At 37.8% G+C, this 22,520-nt stretch overlaps 1 protein-coding gene and 1 long non-coding RNA gene across 2 annotated transcripts in view; one reads left to right on the top strand and one right to left on the bottom strand.

Moving 5' to 3' along the window:
• Window positions 1-2,650, top strand: part of LOC121073679 — an 11,109-nt gene extending 8,459 nt beyond the window's left edge. The window contains exon 2 of the long non-coding RNA XR_005821863.1: window positions 86-2,650. This is a non-coding gene — a long non-coding RNA (uncharacterized LOC121073679). The remainder of the gene's footprint in view (window positions 1-85) is intronic.
• SELENOF (selenoprotein F) lies at window positions 2,186-22,520 on the bottom strand. Its single transcript, XM_040564848.1, has 5 exons — window positions 22,107-22,520; window positions 20,198-20,365; window positions 11,176-11,239; window positions 5,001-5,050; window positions 2,186-3,223 (listed from the first exon to the last, which is right to left on the bottom strand). The coding sequence occupies exons 1-5, from the start codon at window positions 22,503-22,505 to the stop codon at window positions 3,092-3,094; spliced, it is 813 nt and encodes a 270-aa protein (XP_040420782.1). The 5' UTR covers window positions 22,506-22,520; the 3' UTR covers window positions 2,186-3,091.

Genomic DNA, 22,520 nt, shown 5'->3' with positions numbered 1-22,520 from the left:
TGCTTTCCATGGTTTTAATATCTGTTGGAATGTTTCCCTTAGAACTGAAACCAATTTTTGTCTGCTGTTCATGTTCACATTGCAGCAACCTATGACAAAGCTACAAGAAGCAAGTACCCAGGAAACCCCTTCAAGAAACTTGTATGCTAAGCTTCAAATTCATGTACGTTACCGTATCTCTGCACAAAATGGATTGTACAACACTTTTTCTAAGCGATGATATCTCCTGCAAGATCAGTTGTCTTACTTCCTCCTAAAGATAGGAGGGGTAGATGGACACTTTGTTTCATCTTAGTCATGCATACTTGCTGCTTTTATTCTTCCTTTTATTAATTCAAGATTTGGCACAATAAGAGTGTTATATAAGACTAAATCGTTCTTACATAAATCTGAGTGAATGTCTTTTATGAAGCACTGGGTGCTTATAAGTAAAAATGAATCACTTCCTTTTTAAATGAGAGCTTTAAGCCTTGTATTTTATGTAGTTAATTGCTACAAGCCAAAATAACCTTTTGAGCTTCTTGAATTTTAACAGCTGCTGACTGGATGAAACAACCCACACTGATAAATAGAAACTTAAGAATTTCCAAAATAAATGATTCCCCATTCCAACTTCCTCTTTTGACACAAAGTCCAGCTCATTTTGCCACAATGTTAGATGTTCTTAGCACTCATCTGTAGAGCCAGGGTACCTGTGTATCACCTAAAGGATAGAATGAGAAAGGATAACACAAGGACAACATGAATGTAAAGATGATACTTCAAAAGTATGCAGAACAGTCAACAGGTCAAGAAGCACTGGTGATTAAGCTCTTGCTAGAGGCTGGCAGACTTAATAGGTTCAGGGTTCAACAGCTCAGTAAGAGAATGGAAAACCTCTACATGTGTTCCCAATATACAGGGAAACAGGGTTATTCTTTGTGCATGGATTTAAGCTAAGACAATAAATATCTGTATTATGAGGCAAGATTAGCACATGGAATAAGACTCAGCAAGTAGAGAATGTAGGAGAAAAACTGAAGAAAAATTCATTTATGCTCCCTTGATGAAAATAAGTGAGAAGTGCTGTAGGAAAATGCAGCAAGAGGCTACAGAAACAGTAGGAAGGCAGTTGGGGCTGCAGGCATGAAACCTAGTTATGCTGGAGGAGAATTTCTTTAGTCTGTCATTCTCTTCTACCACAGGGTAGTTATTGCCTGCCACAAGAGTGAGTTCCTTGCTTTACTGGATGACAAGCAAGTGCAGGAATGAAAGATCTGGTGCTGGAAGAAGTTTGTTTAGGAACATATTGGGCTAGTAGCAGGAACATATCAAAAGAAGAGGTAGGTTAAAAGTCAGAAACCCCTTGGGCAGTCACATTGAGATAAGAAATATGGAGAGAAGCTGAGAGAAATATTTGGTAAATAACAAACCAAGCGAACAATCCCTCTGGTGAGTGGTAGAGAAGCTCTGAGGCTGGCAAGGACATAGTTAAAATACTCTGTTAAAATAGCGTGGTAAGTCATCAATGCAGAAACCAAAATTCCTTGTTGGCAAACGTTGGAATAAGCGTGGGATATAGTCAATATATTAAAAGACCAGTGGATGGCAGCATATTTTTACTACCAAAATAGGGAGTAGTGCCATATGTTTTGGCTGCAGCCCATATGCTGACTAGAACATCACACGTCCCAAGAATTAATCCATGTTACGACTGATAAGCTAGCACCAGCTGCAAAGATTTGTGCTTTTTTATCATTTGTTTTTGCTGAGACAGCAGTGACTACTGCTGTAGCTGTCCCACGCTGAATCATCTGGGAGATGAGCAGTGTGTTTTATAAGGATAGGAGTGAAAGGCAGAGATAAAAAGTGGAAGATAAAAGAATGTGGATAGCATCATGATCAAGCTGTATGCACCTTCTAAAAGTTTATAAAAATATTTCAGGGAACAAAAACTCAGAAGGCTAGGTCTAAAGAATCCCTTTTAGAGCTTCTACTTCTGATATTTAGTGTGTTCTAGTCTTAAAGTTATTGTTCTGGTTCTGCTACAAAGCTGATGATTTCTTCTTAAGTTAGGAATAAAAGTGGTAGACTGTAAAGAAAATAAATCTCGAGATACAAAATTCATATATGAAGTGAAAAACTGAGTACCCATTCAAGCTATAACATAATACCCATCCAACCAAAAACCGGTAAGCCTGAAGTAGTTAAAGGAAAGATTTATTTGATAATTAAGCTTCAGAAAAAACACATTATCCGTGCTCGCCATGTTTATTCACTCTAAGTGAGAAAAAAACTTGACAAGTCATAATAGATTTGACTTACTAACATACATACTATCTATATTCCTTGTTTACGTAAGTTTCAAATGAGAAAGGAAAAACATTTTAAAAGAACAGTTTATAAATTCATTTGATAGAATAAACTTGTGAAAGTTGCAAGCCTGGAAAAACCTTTCCTTCTGTCTCATGTTTTCTGAAGCAAAACACTTAATGTAAAGCACACCTGACATCTGACTTGCATACACCTCACGGGTTTTCTATGTAGTCTTCACTAAAGTGTGCTTACTAAATGTTTCACTGTACCAGAGCATGAGTTCCTCCATCAGCTTCAAAACCTGTGAACTAGATAGTCATTGTAAACAATGCTTCTATAAAAAGGACATTTCAAATACAAAAAGAAGAGGGCACTAGCAGTCAAGTTTCTTTGGGAGATATTACGCTGCATTTGGTTCTGACACGTTTACAAAGAGCAGCACGCAAAGAGCATGGTAACCATTTCAATTATTTGAAGCTCTTTAGTTTTTTAGAGCATTTGTAAAAACAGGTCTAATTATAACAAAGTGATATTTGCATAATTAAGTTTGAAACAAAGCCTTTCGTTGGTGATAAATGCACTAAGAACTGAAATATATTAAGACAAGCTATTCTGTTTGTCAACTTGTCAGATGTGTGCTGAAGCTTCCCCTTCTAATTACAAGATGTTTAGTACAGCACAATAGATATTTTAAAATTAACATAGAAGCTGGAATGTTTTTTCAATTGTAGCTCACTTCATCTGAGATGATTACCATGAGAAGACATGAAAAGGGAACAGGAACAAAAGCAGTGATTTATAGACGTTCTAATTTTTCACTTAGAAACTCTTCCACGCTATCTGTATTCCACTTGAGGATGCTCAGTTCTTCTGCGATGTTCCCATTGTCATCCAGCAGCTTTAGTACAGGGTCAGAACCACGCACATACTGAAGAAAGAAAGAAATAAGCCAGTTACTCTGGATTGGGAAATGTATTCTCCATTTTAAATCCCTCCCCAATTTATTTAAATCAGTTTAAGATGTCAAATCAAGAGTAGAAGAAAAAGTCCAGAAGAGTGATACCATTAGTTTAAGAGCAGTAAACGTTTACCTTAAGATCTGGAGCAGAGTTACTTGCCTTAAATAAAATGGGTAAAGAGCAGCTTCAGTTCAGATTTACAACTTTTTGACATTCAATGTCAAAGAGAGGACAGTGGAAGAACAAGTCAAAAAAAAAGATGTTTCTGTCAAACATCTACTACTTGTTTTCCTTGGCCCACCACACAAACTAATGCATGTGCAGTGAGATAATGCCATAAACCGTATGTTGAACGAAGGTATTGTGCTTTAACTGTTTTAAGTTACTAAATTTTGATTTTTGAATCAAGCAGCTGAATGATTCTTTTAATCTAATCAATAGATTATTTTTTTTAACCACTTTAGAATTTTCTGGCCAATTTTACAGTGCAAAGTCTGCCTATAGGCTTAGCTAGTAACATAATACTTGTGAAAACTGAGCCCCCAAATACATAATGCAAATAAAAGCTTTTAAGAGCACTGGAAGGATCTAGCCATTTAAGATTATAGAAAACAGGAGTTCACTAGGAGTATTTTACTTTACCCTTTTACTGACCTAACCTAGTTGGTTTCACTTAATGAAGCTAGCAGCACCTCTAATTGGTTTTCCAAAATTCTTGTAAAATAGATACCAGACCCATTTGGGCATTTTTCCTGTTAATGCTCCATACCAATTGTAGGCTAAGCTGCTTTGATGTTCAATGCAGCTCCAGAGTTTAAAATAAAAATGAAACCTTCATACATGCAGAAGGAGAGAGTGCTTTTGAAAGAAATTGGAGGGCACACAGACATGAATACATGAGACAGAGAGAGGAAATCTGTTTTAGATGGAATCTGCTGCTGAGAAGACAAATCACTTATTGCAGCCATGCGTAAGTATGAAGAGACTCCAGATGGTGCCATTTGGTGAAGAGAGATGGGAGCACAAGGATGTGAGAATCGAGATGTATATCTGTGAAGTATGCTGGAAGTTCACGTAGGATTTCAAGAGGAAGTTTTACACTAGATCTTCAAATCAAAAAAATTGCTTGAGCTTAAGGCAGCGCAGCTTATGCGATGTTGCCTATGCACCAGTCATAAAAAACACCGTTCAGTATATGCAGTGCTCTAAAGCTGGATGTTTGAAGACTAAAGAAAAGAAGAATCAAAGACATACTGAGGAAGATCTGAGAAAAAGGAGAAAACTAAAAATCTCTGAATGTATGGAAACTGCAGCTCCATTAGAAGATGAGGGAAGAACAGAATGAGGAAAAAAGGAACTGAAAGTATGGCAGAACAAGCTCAACTGAACACAAGATATCCACAGTCAGGTCAGAACACAAGCATTCCTCACATTCTTTTAACATCTGTTTTTACTTAAGGGTTCCAATATACCTTTTCTTGGATTTAAACAACAAACAACCCTGAAAAAGCCCCACTGACAACAAATAATTGGTACCAGTTACTTAGCAATAAGCCAATTAGTGCTAGCAGCAGAAACTTGTAAAGATTTATACTGGCAAAACAAATATACATCCCCTCCTGAAGGATGATTTGATCAGCAAATAAGGAACAATCCACAAAAGGTCTGTTTCTACTAAGTTTAATTCTTAGTATACATCCCTCCTCCCCACGCCCCAAACAACAAAAAACTTAGGTTACTACTCACCTTGATTTGCAGTCCCCTGAAGAGTTTTGGCTTATCACTCCTGACAAAAGCTAGAGTTTGGAGAAAAGAAATAAAGAGAATCAAACTTTTCCACCTGCATGGAGTAAGTTTATATTCAAACTAGTATTCCCTTAAGTATTTCTTTTGGAATGAGGCTTTAGAAGGTAATTTCTAATGGTAAAATTCTCAATATCCTCACAAAACTAGTAATATTAACATTATGCCTAAGGAAAACCCTAATTTGGCTAGTATTCCAAACTAGCTTCATATTTGCCTGAAATTTCATTGAACATTAGCGCGAACATTAAATTAAAAAAAATAAATTTATCTGCATGTACAACTGACGGTCTTCACAAGCCCAGCCCATGTAAACGCAAATGAGAGGAAAACTGTTAGTGTAATCAAAATCTGGCTGAAGCTTTGTGAGGGAGGCTAAATATGAAACAAACACCATCAGCAGACTGCACACAAGCTGCAGCAGTGTGTGTGAAAGGGCACAGAGGAAACTGTGGGCAGAGGTGTTATTCTTGCACACAAGAAGAATAATTTTGTCTTAGAGATCTCCAAGATTGCATGTTGAAAAACAGCAGGAAATCAAGAATAGAAAATGAGAAGAGAAGCTGGTAACTCCTCTGCTCTTAAAGCTGATTGCCTTTAGGAATTTCAAGAGGGACTCTATGGCCTGTCATGTAGCTACATGGAGAGAAGTTCAGGTTTGAGCTGGCCTGCTGATGGACGAACTCTTCACTTGAAGGGCTTGTCAGCACTTGCTGTTGACAGCAGCACAGTTCCCGTATCCCTACGACACAATGCCCTCATTGTGGTAACGTTAACTTTAAAAATAATATTCACAACATGACTTATTTCAGGGCAAAGCATGAACACAATCCTCTACTTCCAAACACTTTAGCCTAATGAATAGCTGAGTTCTAAAAGTATTTCAAATTTATTTAGTCTTTATTTCTCCTTCTTACACTCCAGTTATGCTCCAGGCTGAATTTAGTATCTGTACTGACATCAAGTGGAGCCAGGACGCTCCCGTGGTATCTCAGCAGAGTCTCCCCAAGTGTGCACGCTGTCAGTATGGATTGACTCTTGCGGAGGTGCTGGCTGCATGTTAAGTTGCTTTTTCAAGGTTAGACAACAATGAATCTCTCATGAATTGCAGGGCTTCCAGCTGGTGCATGAAGATGAGTGCAACCTCAGGACTGAAGTCTCATGCTGCCTTGTGAAATACAGTACTTTCCTCAATAATTGTAAAGATGTTCCCTGACATCTTTATACCTCTCTTTATATTACTGAAGACAGTTACCTTAACATTTCCTCACTATGTATATACAGTGACAATTATTTTCTTCCCTCTTCCACTGTGCTCCTGGTACAGATCAAAACCATATACTCTGCCTGCTGCACCAATCACTACACAGCGTAAACAATTTTTTTTTAAAGGCACAATAAGCTCCTAGCTATAGTAGATGCCCGAAGGGGAAAAATGTTCTTTCTCTGGAACTGTACTCTGTCATGTTGCAAGCTGTACTCATAGAACAATTTCAAATAGCACTAAATAACCACTACTTGCTCATACACCAGAGTTCAGTTCTGATTAAACTCAGACTCATTTTCAACTTCAGTGTTTCTCACGTCCTTTTGAGTTGTTAATTGTCTTGGCTGTCATTAGTAGTAAACTGCAAAAAAGCAGCAAAGATGTTTCTCAAGTCCACAGCAGACTGAACTATTCCACGGGGATTTTTCCCCACAGTTTTTTCAATTTAAATCTAAAGCTGACATCACTGTCTAGGACTTCATATGGAAAGGACGTTTTAAGAAGCATTTAGTATATGGAATTTATTTAATTGCACAACTTATAGAGAAATGGCAAGATAGCACCATAAAGTCGATAAAGTTTCAGAAGCAAATCTGGACTGTGAAACTCAATTATATTCAAGAATAGCCTTCAGGGGTTAACTTAGGTTACAGCACTTTAAGCTTTTAGCAGGTGTGAGGACTTGTTAATAGTGACAGATGAAAGCTCATTTGGACATGAGTGGCTGCTCTCTGGCTGCAGTGTCAGAGAGAACAAGCTCGCATGAAATGTGAACAGAATTAGGGGGAAGCAGAAAGTATTCTATAGTCTGTATTACATTTTGTCACTTTAAAAGCAGCTATTGCACACTCGTATCAATGTCAAATGTCTAAATCTTCTGAAAGCTGAAGCACTACAGAACGTTTTTCCTGAAATTTTAGACAGCTAGAACAAAATCATTTTCCATTAATGGTGTATTTATTTCTAATGCTCATCATAGTGACTTTCTGTATTAGTCACTTGAATTTCTATGATGCAACAAAGAATAACACTCACTATATAAATAACTTAATTTCTATATTTTCAATTTTGGAAGCTAAATTGAGAAACTAGCATCCTGACGTGCATTAAAAATACAGATTATCCTGTCAAAAGCTTTTTTTTCCCTCTTTCACAAAATCATGCTCTAGGTTGAATACACAGACACTGAATGGAACTGATGGGGTTAGGAAGTCAGAGGCAGCTACAGTGCACAGTGTGACATGCAGCTGCTTGCTTACCCTGTGATACAGCGCACACGTACCACCTCCAGCACTGCCCCAACAGTTTCCCCTCTCTATCCTGACATTAACATTATTGCTTCCTACGAGCCTATGTCTAAGGGCTCCTTGCACACCTCTACACCACCATTTAATAGTTCGATGTTTAATACTAAAATCCTAGCTAACTTCCAATTTTCCTCTCCCCATAGCAGCTTTACAAATAACACACTGCGGAGAAATAAGTATTTAATACAATCCATCCATGGGTGAATAGGAAAGGCATTTTCCACTGATTTCTGTAAGATGAACTCTGAGCTTGGTGCAATGACACTATGTTTTGGTGAATTAAACACCAGACTAGAAGTAAAGCTGTTCTACTGCCTGCTTTGCAACTGTCCTGTCACATAACGTTAAGAAAATCACTTCACCTTGTGCTGTTATAAAACATGTGCAATACCAAAGCATATGCCTTCTGTTTGAAGGCAACCCTGAGGTGAGCCTACAGAGCAGACATGATTGCCATCCAGTCGACTACAACTAAAAGGTCACATTTCAGAGCACAAGACAGCCTATGAACTTCTCCAAGGCTATCCTGTGTACACACGAAAGGGAGAGAAGGATCAGGTAAGTATCAACATTTCAAAGCCTACCCAGTGCCACACTTTTTGCAAAGACAGGTACTACCTACCACTGAACAGTGCTTGTAAAGATCTAAGGTCTGCCTGTCAATACACTACAACAGAAAAACCACCCTTTGTTTTGAGAAAGTCTGTGAAAGCTAGTCTGTTGGAAATAAGACCTAGAATCCTAAATGGAGATTACTGAGAAATGGAAGTATTGCTCATGCCCAAACTGCAGGTCTATGTACACGCATGCACATACCTGTGCTGCTCTCTCTGAGATAGGATGTACTGCAAGAAAATTTTCCGACCCCAAAGGGGCACAACTCCACATCTCACCATACTAAGCTGCAGGTCTGTGCATTAGATAAATAAGTCTTAAAGTTTACGAAAAAAGAGTTGACTATCTACTTTTATATATTAAGGACATGATCCAGATTACCAAGGATCTCTACACAACACATGTGGAATAATTCACAGTATTTAGTTTCCTGCTTTAGGAGAAAAGATCTGCTTGATCTGTAATTGGAAAAATACAAAATGTTATTGGAGAAAAAAATTAAACTCATCTGTTAATATCGGAATGAGAGACAATATGCATTAGCAGTAAAATCTCACACTAGTTTTCAAACTGTTTTCAAACTATGCACATGGACAAGCACTTTTAACCCTGTCTATCTCCACACACATCGGAATAAATGTAATGGCCTCAAATCGGAAAGGCCTGGAGGAGATTTAAAAACTTACTGTCCTTATCATATCGGTTTCAGATTTTAATGCTAGAAAAGCACAAGTCATAACCAGCCATTTCTTCAGCATCACATTGGCAATAAATAAGAGAAATATTACAAGTCTTTTAATGATGCATTTAAATGTTTCACATATTGAAATATTACCACTAGGAAGCACATGAGTTATTAGGATTTTTCAAAAGACTAATATTTTATCAAACCATGCTACTGCATGGTACTTTGTGCAACTTTGCAGTATATACAACTGATATTAAAAATTCAAAATTAAAAAGACTAAATGTGTAACAGGGAGTAACTGAAGCACGCTACTACTAACACACAAGATATGTAACACAAGAGTAGCAATGCTAGAGACATTTCTAAATCTGAAGTATTGATTTAGTTTGTATGTTTGTAATCATCTTTGTATAAAAGATTATGAGATTATGATAAGAAATGCAGATCTCCTACCATAACATCCTTCATTTCTTAGCATGAATTTTACTAACTTTTTTTTACAAAATGAAAGACTTAAGATGACTGGACCTTTATAAAGTTCTTTGACCAGTATTTAAGAATTAGAGAGGAAAAATAACCAGGAAATAAGTGGTCTTACATGAAAGTACAGCCCCATAACACATTGCATTTCATTCGCTAAAAGAATCCCCTCACTTGCAGAACCTGAGCAGTACAACAGAGTGCTTGCTGACTCTCTGAAGTGAGAGGATCTAATGTAGTCGCATACTGCATGGTTCAAGGATGAAGGACTTTGTTACATCTGCTGGGAGCACATTCATTGTGTAACTAGGAGTCATACAGAGTGAGGTGAGAATTATCCTCCTGATGAACAAAGAGAATGCCAAGATGTGAAAGAAATGGTCAATGAAAGAAAGAAAAACAGCCTACTACAGTTTTTGTTAAACATACTGGAAAAAACATAGGAGTCTAGACATTGTCATCTCTTATCTCATTGTGAACAGAACAGCGCTGCCACTGAAAAGTCAACTTAAATACTCTGGGTTAGTCACTGGTCCACCTAATTTTGTGTTCTATTGCAGGGCCTTAGCTTTATGCATGTCATCCAAAAACTGTTACATTTTCTGTGTTAGCTGGTATAAGATATTGCTTCACCTATGAATCTTGCCACTTAGGTTTTCAGTTTTCTACTTCGGTGGAATGATAAGTATTTAAGAGCTGGTTTATAAAGAACAATTTGAAAACATATAATATAGGAATTAATTTTACAGTACAGCATTTATAATGCAGCAATTTCTTTTTAAGGGAAACCCAACAGGAAAAATATTTCATTACAGAAATTTTTCAGTAGGACATGATGTTGGCTGGAGTCAGACTATCACACTTACCTTTTCCTTCCAACCTATAGCTCAAAGAGCACTGACTGTTACAAATTCACATCCATAACAACAGTTGGGAATGTCTTTAAGTTTGCCACATTCGAATGGACATGGAGATAACGTGGTTACCTGTACTAACACACGTAGTTTCCTCACACACCCTTCAGTAGTACAAGCCATTTAACCTGATCTTGTTTTGGTGTTTTAAAGAGTGGGAAACAGAAAGTATCTTTCCTCTAGCCTTGTGGTCAATTAACAGACCTGTGTATAGGTAGAGGTGGTAGGAGGAGAATCTAAAGCAGCATAACTTAGATTAATTGCAACCTGGTTTAAAATTCTTTTATTTCTTGTTCATCAATCAGCCTTCAAATGGGGTGATACTAGTACTGGCCATGATAGATGGAGATGCGCTTTTGTGCATTTTTATTTCTAAAGCTAGATCAGTCTTTTTTTCCTTATGTCCAACTGATATTAAGTACAGTATTAGGAACTTCATTACTGAAAAAAGCACTGCCGTCACCTAAGCTCTTTCCTCATTTATAACAAAATTCCAGGTTGAAATTTCTCACGGAGGTTTTTCCTGCAGCTTCCTCCCCCCACACACTGATGGTATTGATTTCCCTTCTACACTGCTGTATTCTATTCACTTTAGTTGATTGTCATTATCCACTGACAAAACAATTACACTGCAGGATCTGTGAAAAAAAAGTAGTCCCATAAGCACACTATATAATTTCATCTATCAATTAATGGAGACCAGTTCCATGAGTCTCAGGTCAATGCAACTTTCCTGATGTAATATATGAAATTTATAACTACTCGTAGAAGCACTTAAAAGCGCATTTTGTCATTCGGCTGTGACAGTATTTCACATTTTAAAGAACAGTATTGGCTTTTTACCTACCCTGGACTTGAGGGAACCTTCCCAATTTTCATCCACATACTTCTAGGACAGCTCCTGCGTAAAGCTGTAAAAATATATAGAAGCTGTTAGTAACATTAAAAATACAACTTATTAGTTTAGTTATTTATCAATTTGAGGATCAATATCAAATACTTAATCTATTTGTCTTGGAGGAGAGCATAAGGCAGGGCTAACCTTGATGCTTCACTTGGATGGCAATCACTAGAGTCAGCTATGCAAGGTACTCAAATTCAATGTGATTAAAACCAAATATAAGTTCATTTCAATTCTTTACAATGTAGCATCTAAATTAAAAAATATATATTAATCTTGTATACTGCCACATTTTTAAACTTTTTTTTTCTGCATCATGCAATTGATTCTATAGTTTGCTGCATCTTCAATATAAATTAGCAACAGATTTTTCCTGCTACTAAAAGAGAACTTCATTCTGTAAAGCTAGGCATTTAATAGAAATGGTTGTCAATTCTGTATTCCAAATCACATCCTTCTAACTGTGAAGCCCCTACTGCTTATAGGTTAACAGTTAAAAGTTCAGTTAATAATTTTTTTTACTTCAATTCATTACATTCTGTATAAAATTAAGACCTCTGCTCTTATTTTAGAAGGTGCATTCATAACAAATGTGCAAGTTCAGACACAGAAAAACACAACTGTTCTGAAGTGAAGTAAAATTCATATTTGATTTAAAATATGAACTGTGGATACATGTAATCGAAAATAAGCTTTCACTATGAAATGTAATGAGTACCTTTTTGAAAAAGGAGTGACAAATCATAAAAGCAAACCAGACAACTGGAATCTCAAAGTAAGACAATTTTACTAAAACTTCATCACCCATCTGTGCAGGCACTATGGATGGTCAGGAGTACATCTGCATTTCAGAATATGGATCTTCTGAATTTAGGTTCAACTCATTATTTGTCTAAATACACATGATTAGAACATGAAATACTCTAATCACTTGCAAGGAAATTATGACTTCTTGCCTGACCTGAACCAATCACTAATCATTACTTCCACAGGAAATGGAACTAAAAATACTACGTTGCATTATCTGTTTATCCCAGGAATTCACTTAACTACATTCAAATTTTTCAGTAAACATTAGATTTAAGATAAAAGCTTTGACTGTTAGAACCCAGTACTGCTATGAAACAACACTTGAGAGATTAAAAATACCATTTATGAAGCTTATTTTTCACCCCAAAATAAATATTTTGATTTTAAAAAAATCTGATAAAAAAACTGATAAAAATCTCAGATACCATCTTGCATAATTAACTTCCTCTGGACTTAAACCATGGAAGTCTGAAGATGGAGGAGTTACAAAGATGGAGAAAATGTTGAACAGTGAGATTCTGAATTTCAGTTAACCTGTCTCCATTCATTATTCTTTTAAAAACATTTAATCAGCAATCTTAGATTCAGATGCTAGTTTGTATGTTCACTAAGGCACTGAACAATTACAGTGGTTCTGTATACTGACAGTTTCTTTATGCTAATTCTTGATAGAAAAATGCAATAGAGATAAAAGATAGACATTCTGTTAATTAATTATTTTCTATATGTGCACAAAGAACTAAGTGCACCAAATGGTAATGTGAGCATTTTTCAGTTCTCATTACTGCAAATAATTCTTCCAGTTTATTTCTTCCTTTTAAACAGGGATTTCTACGGAAGCAAGATCACTGCAGGAATCTAAAATATATAGGACATACTGTAATTACAAAATACTCCCACTTTGTAACTCCTATCCAATAACTGATAGAAATAAAGTTTAGCAAAGAAAACAGCTCAAGCACTGATGCTTATATTTTGAGCTTATAATTCTGCCGTAATTGAAGCCCAACTGTGCTGCTACAAAAAGTTCAGATTCATGCTGGCACAAACAGCTGCTGTCTAGATGGCTAGATAAAAAAATAAAATAAAATAAATAGACTTCATTTATAACTCTAAACAAAGGTGTCTTTTGCAAGAAACCCAGGTTTATTTGCATCACTTAGAAAGCCCACAACAAAAAGAATACTTGTTCACATCTCCTACTGCTACTACCCCATCATATCCAGAGCAGATGTCCGCCAGACTCCCTTGTGAAGGCATTTCCTGTGCTCAAGCATTCCCAAGAATGACATGTATCACTCAGTGCGGAGGCATACAAATATGACGAGTCAGTTCATTACACAATGCTTAACTTGTAAGTTAGTTCATTTTAAAATAATGCTTCACTTGTTTTAGTGTTCATGAAAGTGAGTTTAGTACTGCAAGCAATGAAAGAAAGATTCTCAAGACTATTACTGGTGTCCATTTTGGTGTCTCAAATAAGTACTGTTATGATTTCCATGCTGACTCATGTCTGTATCTATAAAAATATCTTCGCTTTTTTTAAAGCATTCTAACAGGATGCTTTCGAAGGCTACTGTGACAAAGACCGAACTTTTCCCTCATCTTTTACAAAGCTACGACTTGAGTTAAATTTCATTCAAAAGCTTTTTGTAAGCACATGAGTATCTTGTAATAGTTCACACTGATGTAATAAAGATGGCTCTTCACTGCTGAGAGGAAGGAAACCACACCATCATTAAGGCAGACATGCCCAATAAAGGTAAGTGGTAATTATAACATAATAAAACACCACTTACATAACAACAGTGTTAGGTAAAAATATTTTGTAAAAATAGTTGCTCCATTAACATTAGTGGTCCAACTAAAATAGGTGTTTGATTAATAACAAGAAACCTTGACATAGTTGAAAGAAAATAACATTTATCCTGGTATTTGGAAGGGAATTGAAGTAATTTCTACAAGACAAACTTCCGTCAGCGGTTCATTTATCAATAGGTACTGTATCATAATCACAATTACTCAGAGTAAAAACTGCACAAAAGAAAAGTTATGTTCCTGCTATGCAGCTGCCATAGAACTGTTGGTGTTTACAACCAAATAGTAAATCAAATCAAATAGAACTGAAAAAATTGTACTTAACAGAAACTGCTCCTTGATCATCATAATATGGTGTTACAGCATAAGTGACAACAAAGTTTTGTAAAATACATTACGTTATTATAAGTATTTGTTCTCCTGAGAAATGAGGTCACAAAGAGGAGAGACTGGTGCAAGTTTCTTTTGGTCTCTCCTAAACTCTCATAACTACCAGTTCACTTGTATTTTTTACTAGAAAATTCAATTAGTTAAAATAAAGGATTATACACCAACATATAAAGTATTTTACCTTCTATGAGGGAGGGAACTCAGGATATTTGTATGGACAGTTGGAAGTTTTCAAAGTTATTCTAGTCTTCCCCTTGCCTCAAGACAGAAAATTGACAAGAATCTGTGGGTTAAGAGAGCAGCAGCCAGAAAGTCTCACTGCCAGGAACATTATGAATTAATGTTCTGTAATGCAGAAAGCCATTAAAGTCATTGCTACATAAAGATCATTTTGAAGTGTCGTCATAGGTAAATTTAGCTACAAAGAGATTCCTCTCATTCACAACGTATTATCATATGAATGAAATGCCTAACTAAATAACAGCTTGGAAACAAAGAATCAAATAGTCAAAAAAGTGTTATACATGACTTACTGCTATTCCTGTGACTAGGGGGTATACAGTACAGTGTGTGTGTGGCAACTGGGCAACACATAGGAAAAATAGTTCCTTTGGAGAATTTATCCCCTATCTCTTCGCTGCAGTTGTTGGGCAATATTTAAAACATTATTTACCTTATAGCTTAGTACTACTGAGAATCACTACATAAAAATCTAGATGGGCTTTTTATATGAAAATAGAAATAATAAAAAAATTAAAAAAAAAGAGAGAGGTGATGACCCTTATGTGTGTTCATTATGGTCTTCCTACCTACAAGAAGGTATAAATAAAATGTTCATTTGAAATGCAATCTGCTGTGTGTGTGTGTGTATGTATGTATATACATGTATATATATATATAGTATAGGCATATTCCTCTGAACACATCTGTTCTTCTGAAGCAGAATCTAAGTTCTCATTTATTTGTAGGAAAAGAAATTGCAATTGAAATTCCAAAGAATAAAGAAATCATGAATGCTTAAACACTGAAATAAGTCACTAAGAAAGATTGCAGAATCTTTATCCTTGGAAGTCTTCAAAACTTAACCAGGAAAGTCTCTGAGCACTGCTTTAGGTTGGATAGTCAATTTTTTCTTCTTTTCTGTATGTACATATCATAGTTGTACATTATTATTATGACTAACTTTAGCATACAGAAAATGTGTTTTCCACCTAAGATTTCAGTTTTGGTGCTAAACAAGCTCCTCTATGCAGTATTGTGTAAACATTTCTGTACTTTCCAACCAACAACCCAAAAGCTCACAAACAACTTCTCTTCCTACCAGATCATGATTGTTAACTTTGCTCTCTGAAATGGTCTCGTGCAAGGCCAGGTAAACAAGAAATCTGAAACAAAGGTGTGAGAGAAAATGTAGAAGTTGAGCAATGAGCAGTTACATAAATTTAGACCTCTGTAGAGCTTCAGTGGAGGCACAAAGGCAAAGTGGAATAGAGGATAAGGGTGCCAGAAGAAGGGCTCCTATATACAGGTGCCTACTTGAACCCAGTGAATAGGTAACATTAAAAAGTAGACAGAGAACAGTTTTTAAGCTCCAACTTTGAAATATGCTGTTTAACTTTGCTACATAACTATCTACTTGCTTCTAGAAGTAAAATCCCTAAACATCTCTTTTATTGTTGAGAATCTCTGCTTTTATAAGAACAGAAAGCATCTTAGGAGAGCTGCAAAGAAAACATTGAGAACAGAAATCAACAACTATTTATTTGACTTTGTGCAATTAATTTATTTGGAAACTGCACTTTTTGAAGTTGTTTCAACAAATGTGGAGTCAATCATTTTATCTAGATGGGTACCCAGATGAAGCAGGTCAGACTTAATTAGCTAAGCTTATACCATTTGTCAGCACAGATGCACATTAACAATTGTAACCCACATTTAGCAAATTAACCTTTATTGTTTCCCTCACATCACCTTTTTCACTGGTAAGTCTATAAAGAGCTCTCCCATCAGTAAGGCTTTCCTGCTACAGATGGATGCCTTTAATCTTAGTTTGTCTGAAGAAATGAACCTTCAGTGGAAGTGAGCCAAACAAAAGAAGGTAAGTTTCTCTCAGGCATAATAATCCATTTTAAGTTTCAGAAATATCTTAGTTATGTATATTGTTACATCTAGTGGAAGCTGGGCAAAAAGTAATATTAAAAAGTATGTGCATACTTCAAAGGTATGCACAAAGACTACTGTATCAACGTGTACCTTGTTTTACAGTGGAATCGCACACTAGAAGTAGCAACATGGGTAACACGTCTCCTATGCACCTGAAATAACAGTTTTCTGTCTATGCCGTACATTTTAATGTCTGAAACTTCCTGTCCAACTTTTGCTTACAGCTGATGTAAGCCAGCAAACTGCACAGCATTACACTATTAGAAATACTTAACAATAGAAATTTAAAGTGCTGAGTTCAAGGTGTTAGTGTGCAAAACATATTTCAAAGCTCCGTTTACAAATATTAATGACTTTTAAGGTTTGTGGCAATCCTGCGCAATGCAACTATGACATTTAATGGATTGCAGGTTTCATCCCAGTGTTAATTCTTAAAACCAAGTTGGATTTTGACATACGTTCTTGAGATAAATCTAAGATTACAATATACAATTAATGGAATATGCTTATAGCTACATTTGAAATGATCACACAGCATAAGCAAAGCTGCAGATGGAGCGCAGCTATTTTCATCTACTGCAAAATATGGACAATCTCTCCTGATACTACAATTTCACGCACAGTTAGCTTCACCTCCATTTCATCCTTCTGTGTTTTACACACCAGCAGTATTCTGCATCTGACAGACTGAGGCTTAAAACTTGCAGCTGTCTAAAGCAGTACTGTTTAAGCTAGCTTCTGAATTAGTCTGCAGCCGAATACAAGATCTCTAGAAGTAGAGAAAATAACCAAAAGAATTTTTCCATTTTACCTACAGTAAAGTTATGAAGCAATGAAAATATTTCATTGGACAGATGGCAGCAGAAGTTAAGACGTAGTGGGAAACAGGGGCACCTCGCAGGTATTTTCAGCACTGTCAATTCACAGAATACTGGACCAGTAACAAAATGAGGATTAATAAACATCTGTCAAGGATATAAAGAACCGAACCCCACAAACATACCTCACACAGGGTTGCCCTGATGCTACTCAGCACAAGGTATTTTAGGACTTTTTAGGACTGGGCGTAGATACTTCGCAGTGATGCTGCATAAAGATTCTCAGATACACATGCTATCCCTCCTTACCTTTAATTTTAAATTCTCACTTAAAACACAGGTGCAAGTCATGCAATGAAGTAATTTTTTTTTTTTTTTGATTTCTAACCTTTGCCACATACTTCTAAGGAGAATTAACTGCATATCCTAAAGTCTGTCCTAGAATATATCTAATAGCATGCACGTCTGTCTTTAACATGGACAATCAGCATGCTGCCACACGATGGTAATAAATATCTGCTCACATAATGAACAAGCTAGGTCATGTACTGGAATCATGGTTCAGAAAAAAGGTTCATCTGTTCTGAGGATATTCAAGCATGCGGTCACAGCACTAACAAAAGCCAGAGCACCACTGCTCTGGAACTCAGCAACATATGAGGTTGCTAATCAGCCAGATATCTTACATCTAGATGCAGGTTTTTAGTGCAAGATTAACAAATTTCTTCAAGCAGCAAGGTAAGGAAAAACACTTAAGATTTTTAACATCTGTTCACTCTTAACTATCAAATTTCCAGTAGAATAAAGATTTTAGAGTAAAATCGTAAGCCCAGATGCAGACACCTATGGCAAGCAGCAGTATGTTAAACCACAAGTCAATCCAAAATGTGATGATTCTGAATATAATCCGTTTAGATGTTAATATTCATGCTCAAAACTCCCAATACTAATTTTCCACTGGCTGGTCTTCAGGGGCATTTACTCTGTACAAGTTTAAAAAATGCAGTAAATATGAACAATAGATTTTCAAACAGTGGATGTGCATGAATGTAATCATATAAAGAATTCTACACTCTGAAATAGTGTTCAGAAGAACGTTAGAAGAGATGCTGTGTTTTAGCACTCGACCATAATGATAGAACAATCCAGTATTTCTATTCAGCAGCAAATTACTCATGTTTGCAACAAAGCACAAGAAAAAAATATGAAACTGAGTAACCCAACACAAATAGATTAGAAAAAGCAAACTTAGATTATACCACCTCTAGGCTCCTGTGAATACCCAACAGATTCCAGCTCACTGTGAAGGAATATCTCGAGCAACCTTGAGATTCCTTCCAGCCTTAAGGTTTTTGTTCTACTACATTCGGCATGACTAAAACGGAAAAAGTTTTGAGACTGCAAATATTTTTTTTAATGTAAAGCCCTGATCACAAAACAGTACTTGATTAGTCTTACACAAAAGTGTGATTATCCACAAAGAGTGTGAAATCTAGGTCTGAATCGGGATAATGAGAAAAATATCTATCAATTTAAATTCTCTTCTTATTTTGATCCAACTTGGATTTTAATGCAATAATGTTTACAATACAAAGTAAGTCACGTCTTTGAATAAATTACTAATAAATTAAGATGGATTTCTATCCTCAGAACTCACGTTGACAGAAATGCAATATACCTCCTCTACTTTATTTCCCCAACAAATGACAACACAAGTTATTCTGATCCAGAGGTTCTTGTGATGTATTTTACATAGACTGGAAGAATGTTATACAACTGTTTACATAAGCTGTAGGAACATTGCCTGAACAAATAAAAGCACCTGCTTCTCATGTGAGGACAGGAAGCCTTGCTGATGCCACCACTACTGTTACTGGTTGCAGTACACAACCACAGCGCAGTTGCAGACTATTTCCCATTTCTACACTCCTTTTTAGTACATTTCATTAGATTTTATTTGCAGAGTTTTCAGCTTTTGTATGTGTGTGCATGCATAGATACATACATACATATTTATAAGAACAGAAGCATTCTCCAGAAATTAAACTTTCCTCAAATCCCAAAACACTTGCTTCTTGGTATTTAATGTATCTAAACACTGTAATCAGTGATTTTGTTAAAAATCATAGGCACAGACTTATTTTTTTAGTATTATGTTGAATTTAATTGACAGAAGAAGCCTGCTAGATTAATTCCATGTTGTCAGTTATTTAGCTATCTCCTAGCCATTAAAAATAATTTCAGCATCTCTTCTCCTTGAGATCTCTACTTTCCTGCTGATTGTTGTTCTATGCATTCTAGAGCACCCTTAAATTAAAATGTATCTAAAAGCATGCGTTCTTTTCAAGAGTTCTGTAAAAATTTATTCTTGTTCAACACCTTAGGCAAGATAGCTATTTACGTACCCCAGTTACAATAGAGGTCTTGCTTTAGCCTTTCTGATTGAAGTACAGCACGGACTCTTGAGCATTCATCCCAACCTTTCTGTTCTAACCAGTGCAGCAGCTCAGCAGTCCTGTTTCTGTCAGGTTCCTGCCCCTGCAGGAGCTGACCTTGACCTGACGGCTGCAGCAGCCTCTTGTTCCTGGGGACTGAACGGAACAGTCCTGACCATCATACTGCGTATGGCTCGAAGACCATACAATAACTGCGATCAGCAGTTCCAGGCTCCTTCTCCTCTATTTTTGTCCTCTCCAAATCCCATACATCTTTCGATTCAAAAGAAGCTGCACGCAGCTCCCAGTAGTTACTTTGCAAATAGAAACGGGCTGTTGGAGAACCAAAGGTTCCCCTGCTCAGACTGGGACATTACTGTAGGGCAGCATGGCAAGCCTGCAAATCTACACCATACGTATGTTGCATTTTCCTCTTCAGATTATAATCGAGATTCTCATATATTTAGAAATTAAAAAAAATAAGAAACATTTTTGTGTTAAATTATTCTACAAAGGATTTAGTCTAGAACCCACCTTTCTGGTTTCCAGCTGAGCTTCTTCTTGGCAGCACTGCCTGCAGAACGGATCCAACTGATTTAGATTGAACTGCCCAAGAAGGTTGCAAGAACTGCAGAGCAAGTTACTGGAGAAGCCCAGTTCTCTGCAGGCTTCTGATGACAACTGTGCTCCATATACATTTACCTGAAAATCAATACAACGTTATACTTTAGTATTAAATTAATTGTTTTAAAGAGGAAGCTTTTAAGTCCCTTAACAAGTAGAAAGAACAATTAAGTCTCTGGTGACCATTTTATAATACCACCTCACAGTCTGCTCGTAAGTGCAAACCACCACCTTATTTTGAGGAATGGTCTTAAAACTAACAGTGACCTCTAGATATCATTCACAACATGTGTGTTTCAAGGTATCAGACCTGCCACTTTCATGCACACTTCTACAACTCTAGGGTCTTTCCATTGCTAGCTCCAAAGAAAGAACAATAGAAAAAAACCATAGGAAATCAACTGAAATCCACACAGGTACACTTCTCTAACACATGTTTTGCAAAACAACCTCAGTCGATTTCCTATCACTGAAAACACACTTGGAAAAAAATATAACAGCCAAGCTTGGGAAAAGCTCAAGCAGGGAGTGAGGAAGTGGACCAAACTGCTCAACAACGCACACAAGTAGGGTTTTAATTTCATTTTTGCATTATTACAGGAAAAATCACATACCAAAAGTGAAAGTGTAGATAAAAGCCCTCAATTCTGATTTACCAACAGTCAATTAACATAGGTGAGTCAATTACATGGTTTCTGCGTAGGACACCAGTTCTGTTTTTAGTGAGCAGCCAAAACAACCTTACCAACTACCCCAGCGCTTAAGTAATATATTTGGCTTTTGCTTTCACATTCTCACTTCCCTGCCCAGGGACTTATCGCAGCCTTGCTTAAAGCCTTTCCTTCCAGCTGCACACTGGGAAGAGAGAAAAGGGAGGGAGGGAACTGAGCGAGGCACGCTGCCCAGATGCTTCTCAGTCTGCGAGAACGACCTTGGGAAAAAAACAAGGGATCAAACTCCAACAAAAGGATCTGCACGCATCCCTGCGTTCAGAGAACAGTAAGAGGTTATCAACAAACTGGAGCAGATGAGAACAGAGAAAAAGTCAAAAGAATTATGCTGGCCCAATAGAAGATTACAGAAGAAAACTTAAATTTCCTCATTCAGCAAATTGGACTTTCCTTCATTCACCCATAGTGTAACATACATACAACGCACCCAGGCTAAGGTAGAGAGAAAAGCCACTTCCTGCCCTCAAGCGGCCATCCCAGAGCCAAAGCACAGACATGGCACTGACGTGACAGCAAATTTTAAGGATTAGAATGAAAAATATACAGGTACCGCATTACTGTTTCTATGTATTCGCTAAAAAAAAAAAAAAAAAAAGATGTATAGAAAAGCATAAAATATAGAAAATGACTTTGAAATTATTATTCTACTTTGACAGCCAAAAAGCTCTTGTTCTTTTTCCTACAGGACGCTGACAAAGTCACTTGCACACATGACAGGAGGAAAGCAAAAACGGGTCCCAATTGCACCGGACAAGAAGGAAGCAGCTGGGTGTCCCGGCAGTTTCTGTTTCTGTTTTAGCACCCTCACTGCCGCACCACACTATAACGACGACACCGCTAACTGTAACGGAAGTCTCTCCGGGGCCGGAAAACAATCGACACAAGCTGACTTGACAGCAGTTGTTAGAACCCAACCCGCGAACGGGCCGCGCCCCATCTCCCATGCCGGGAGCCGAGGCGGGGAGCGCCCTGGGGCACCGAAACGGCGAAAGCCCCGAGGCGGAGCAGCCCCGGCCGCAGCCACCCGCCGAGGAGCGGGCAGGGAGCCCCCGGCGGGTCCCGGAGCCGCCCCCCCCCGCCCCGCTCACCGCCTGCAGCCCCAGCAGCAGCCCGAGCCAGCCCCGCTCCGCCGCCGCCGCCGCCATCTTGGAGCCCGCCCGCTCCTGCCAGCGTCGCCGGGGGCCCGCCGCAGCACCCCAGCCGGTGCGGGCGTCCGGAGCGCTGCCTGATGGGGGAAGGAGGAGGCTTGGCGGCATGGCGGGGAGAAGCCGCTCAGCCGGTGGCTCTGCGAGGAGGCGGCGTCCCGGCCGGCTCGGTGTGCTCAGAGCCGCGCTTCCCCGCGGGGTACACGAGGCGATCTTCCCGTCCTCAGCCCGGCGCTGAGCGGACAGCCCTAAAGCCGGGTCCTTTCCCCCTCCGGAAAGCTGCAGCCAACCGCCGCACAGGCCCCTAGCGCCGGTGATTGACAGCCGGCGGCCCAATAGCATTGCTCCTTCCCGGAG

This window comes from Cygnus olor, chromosome 8 (assembly GCF_009769625.2).
Source record: "Cygnus olor isolate bCygOlo1 chromosome 8, bCygOlo1.pri.v2, whole genome shotgun sequence".
In the NCBI taxonomy this organism is placed as follows: Eukaryota; Metazoa; Chordata; class Aves; order Anseriformes; family Anatidae; genus Cygnus; species Cygnus olor.
The sequence above is the reverse complement of the archived record's forward strand: the minus strand, read 5'-3'. Positions and strand labels throughout refer to the sequence as shown.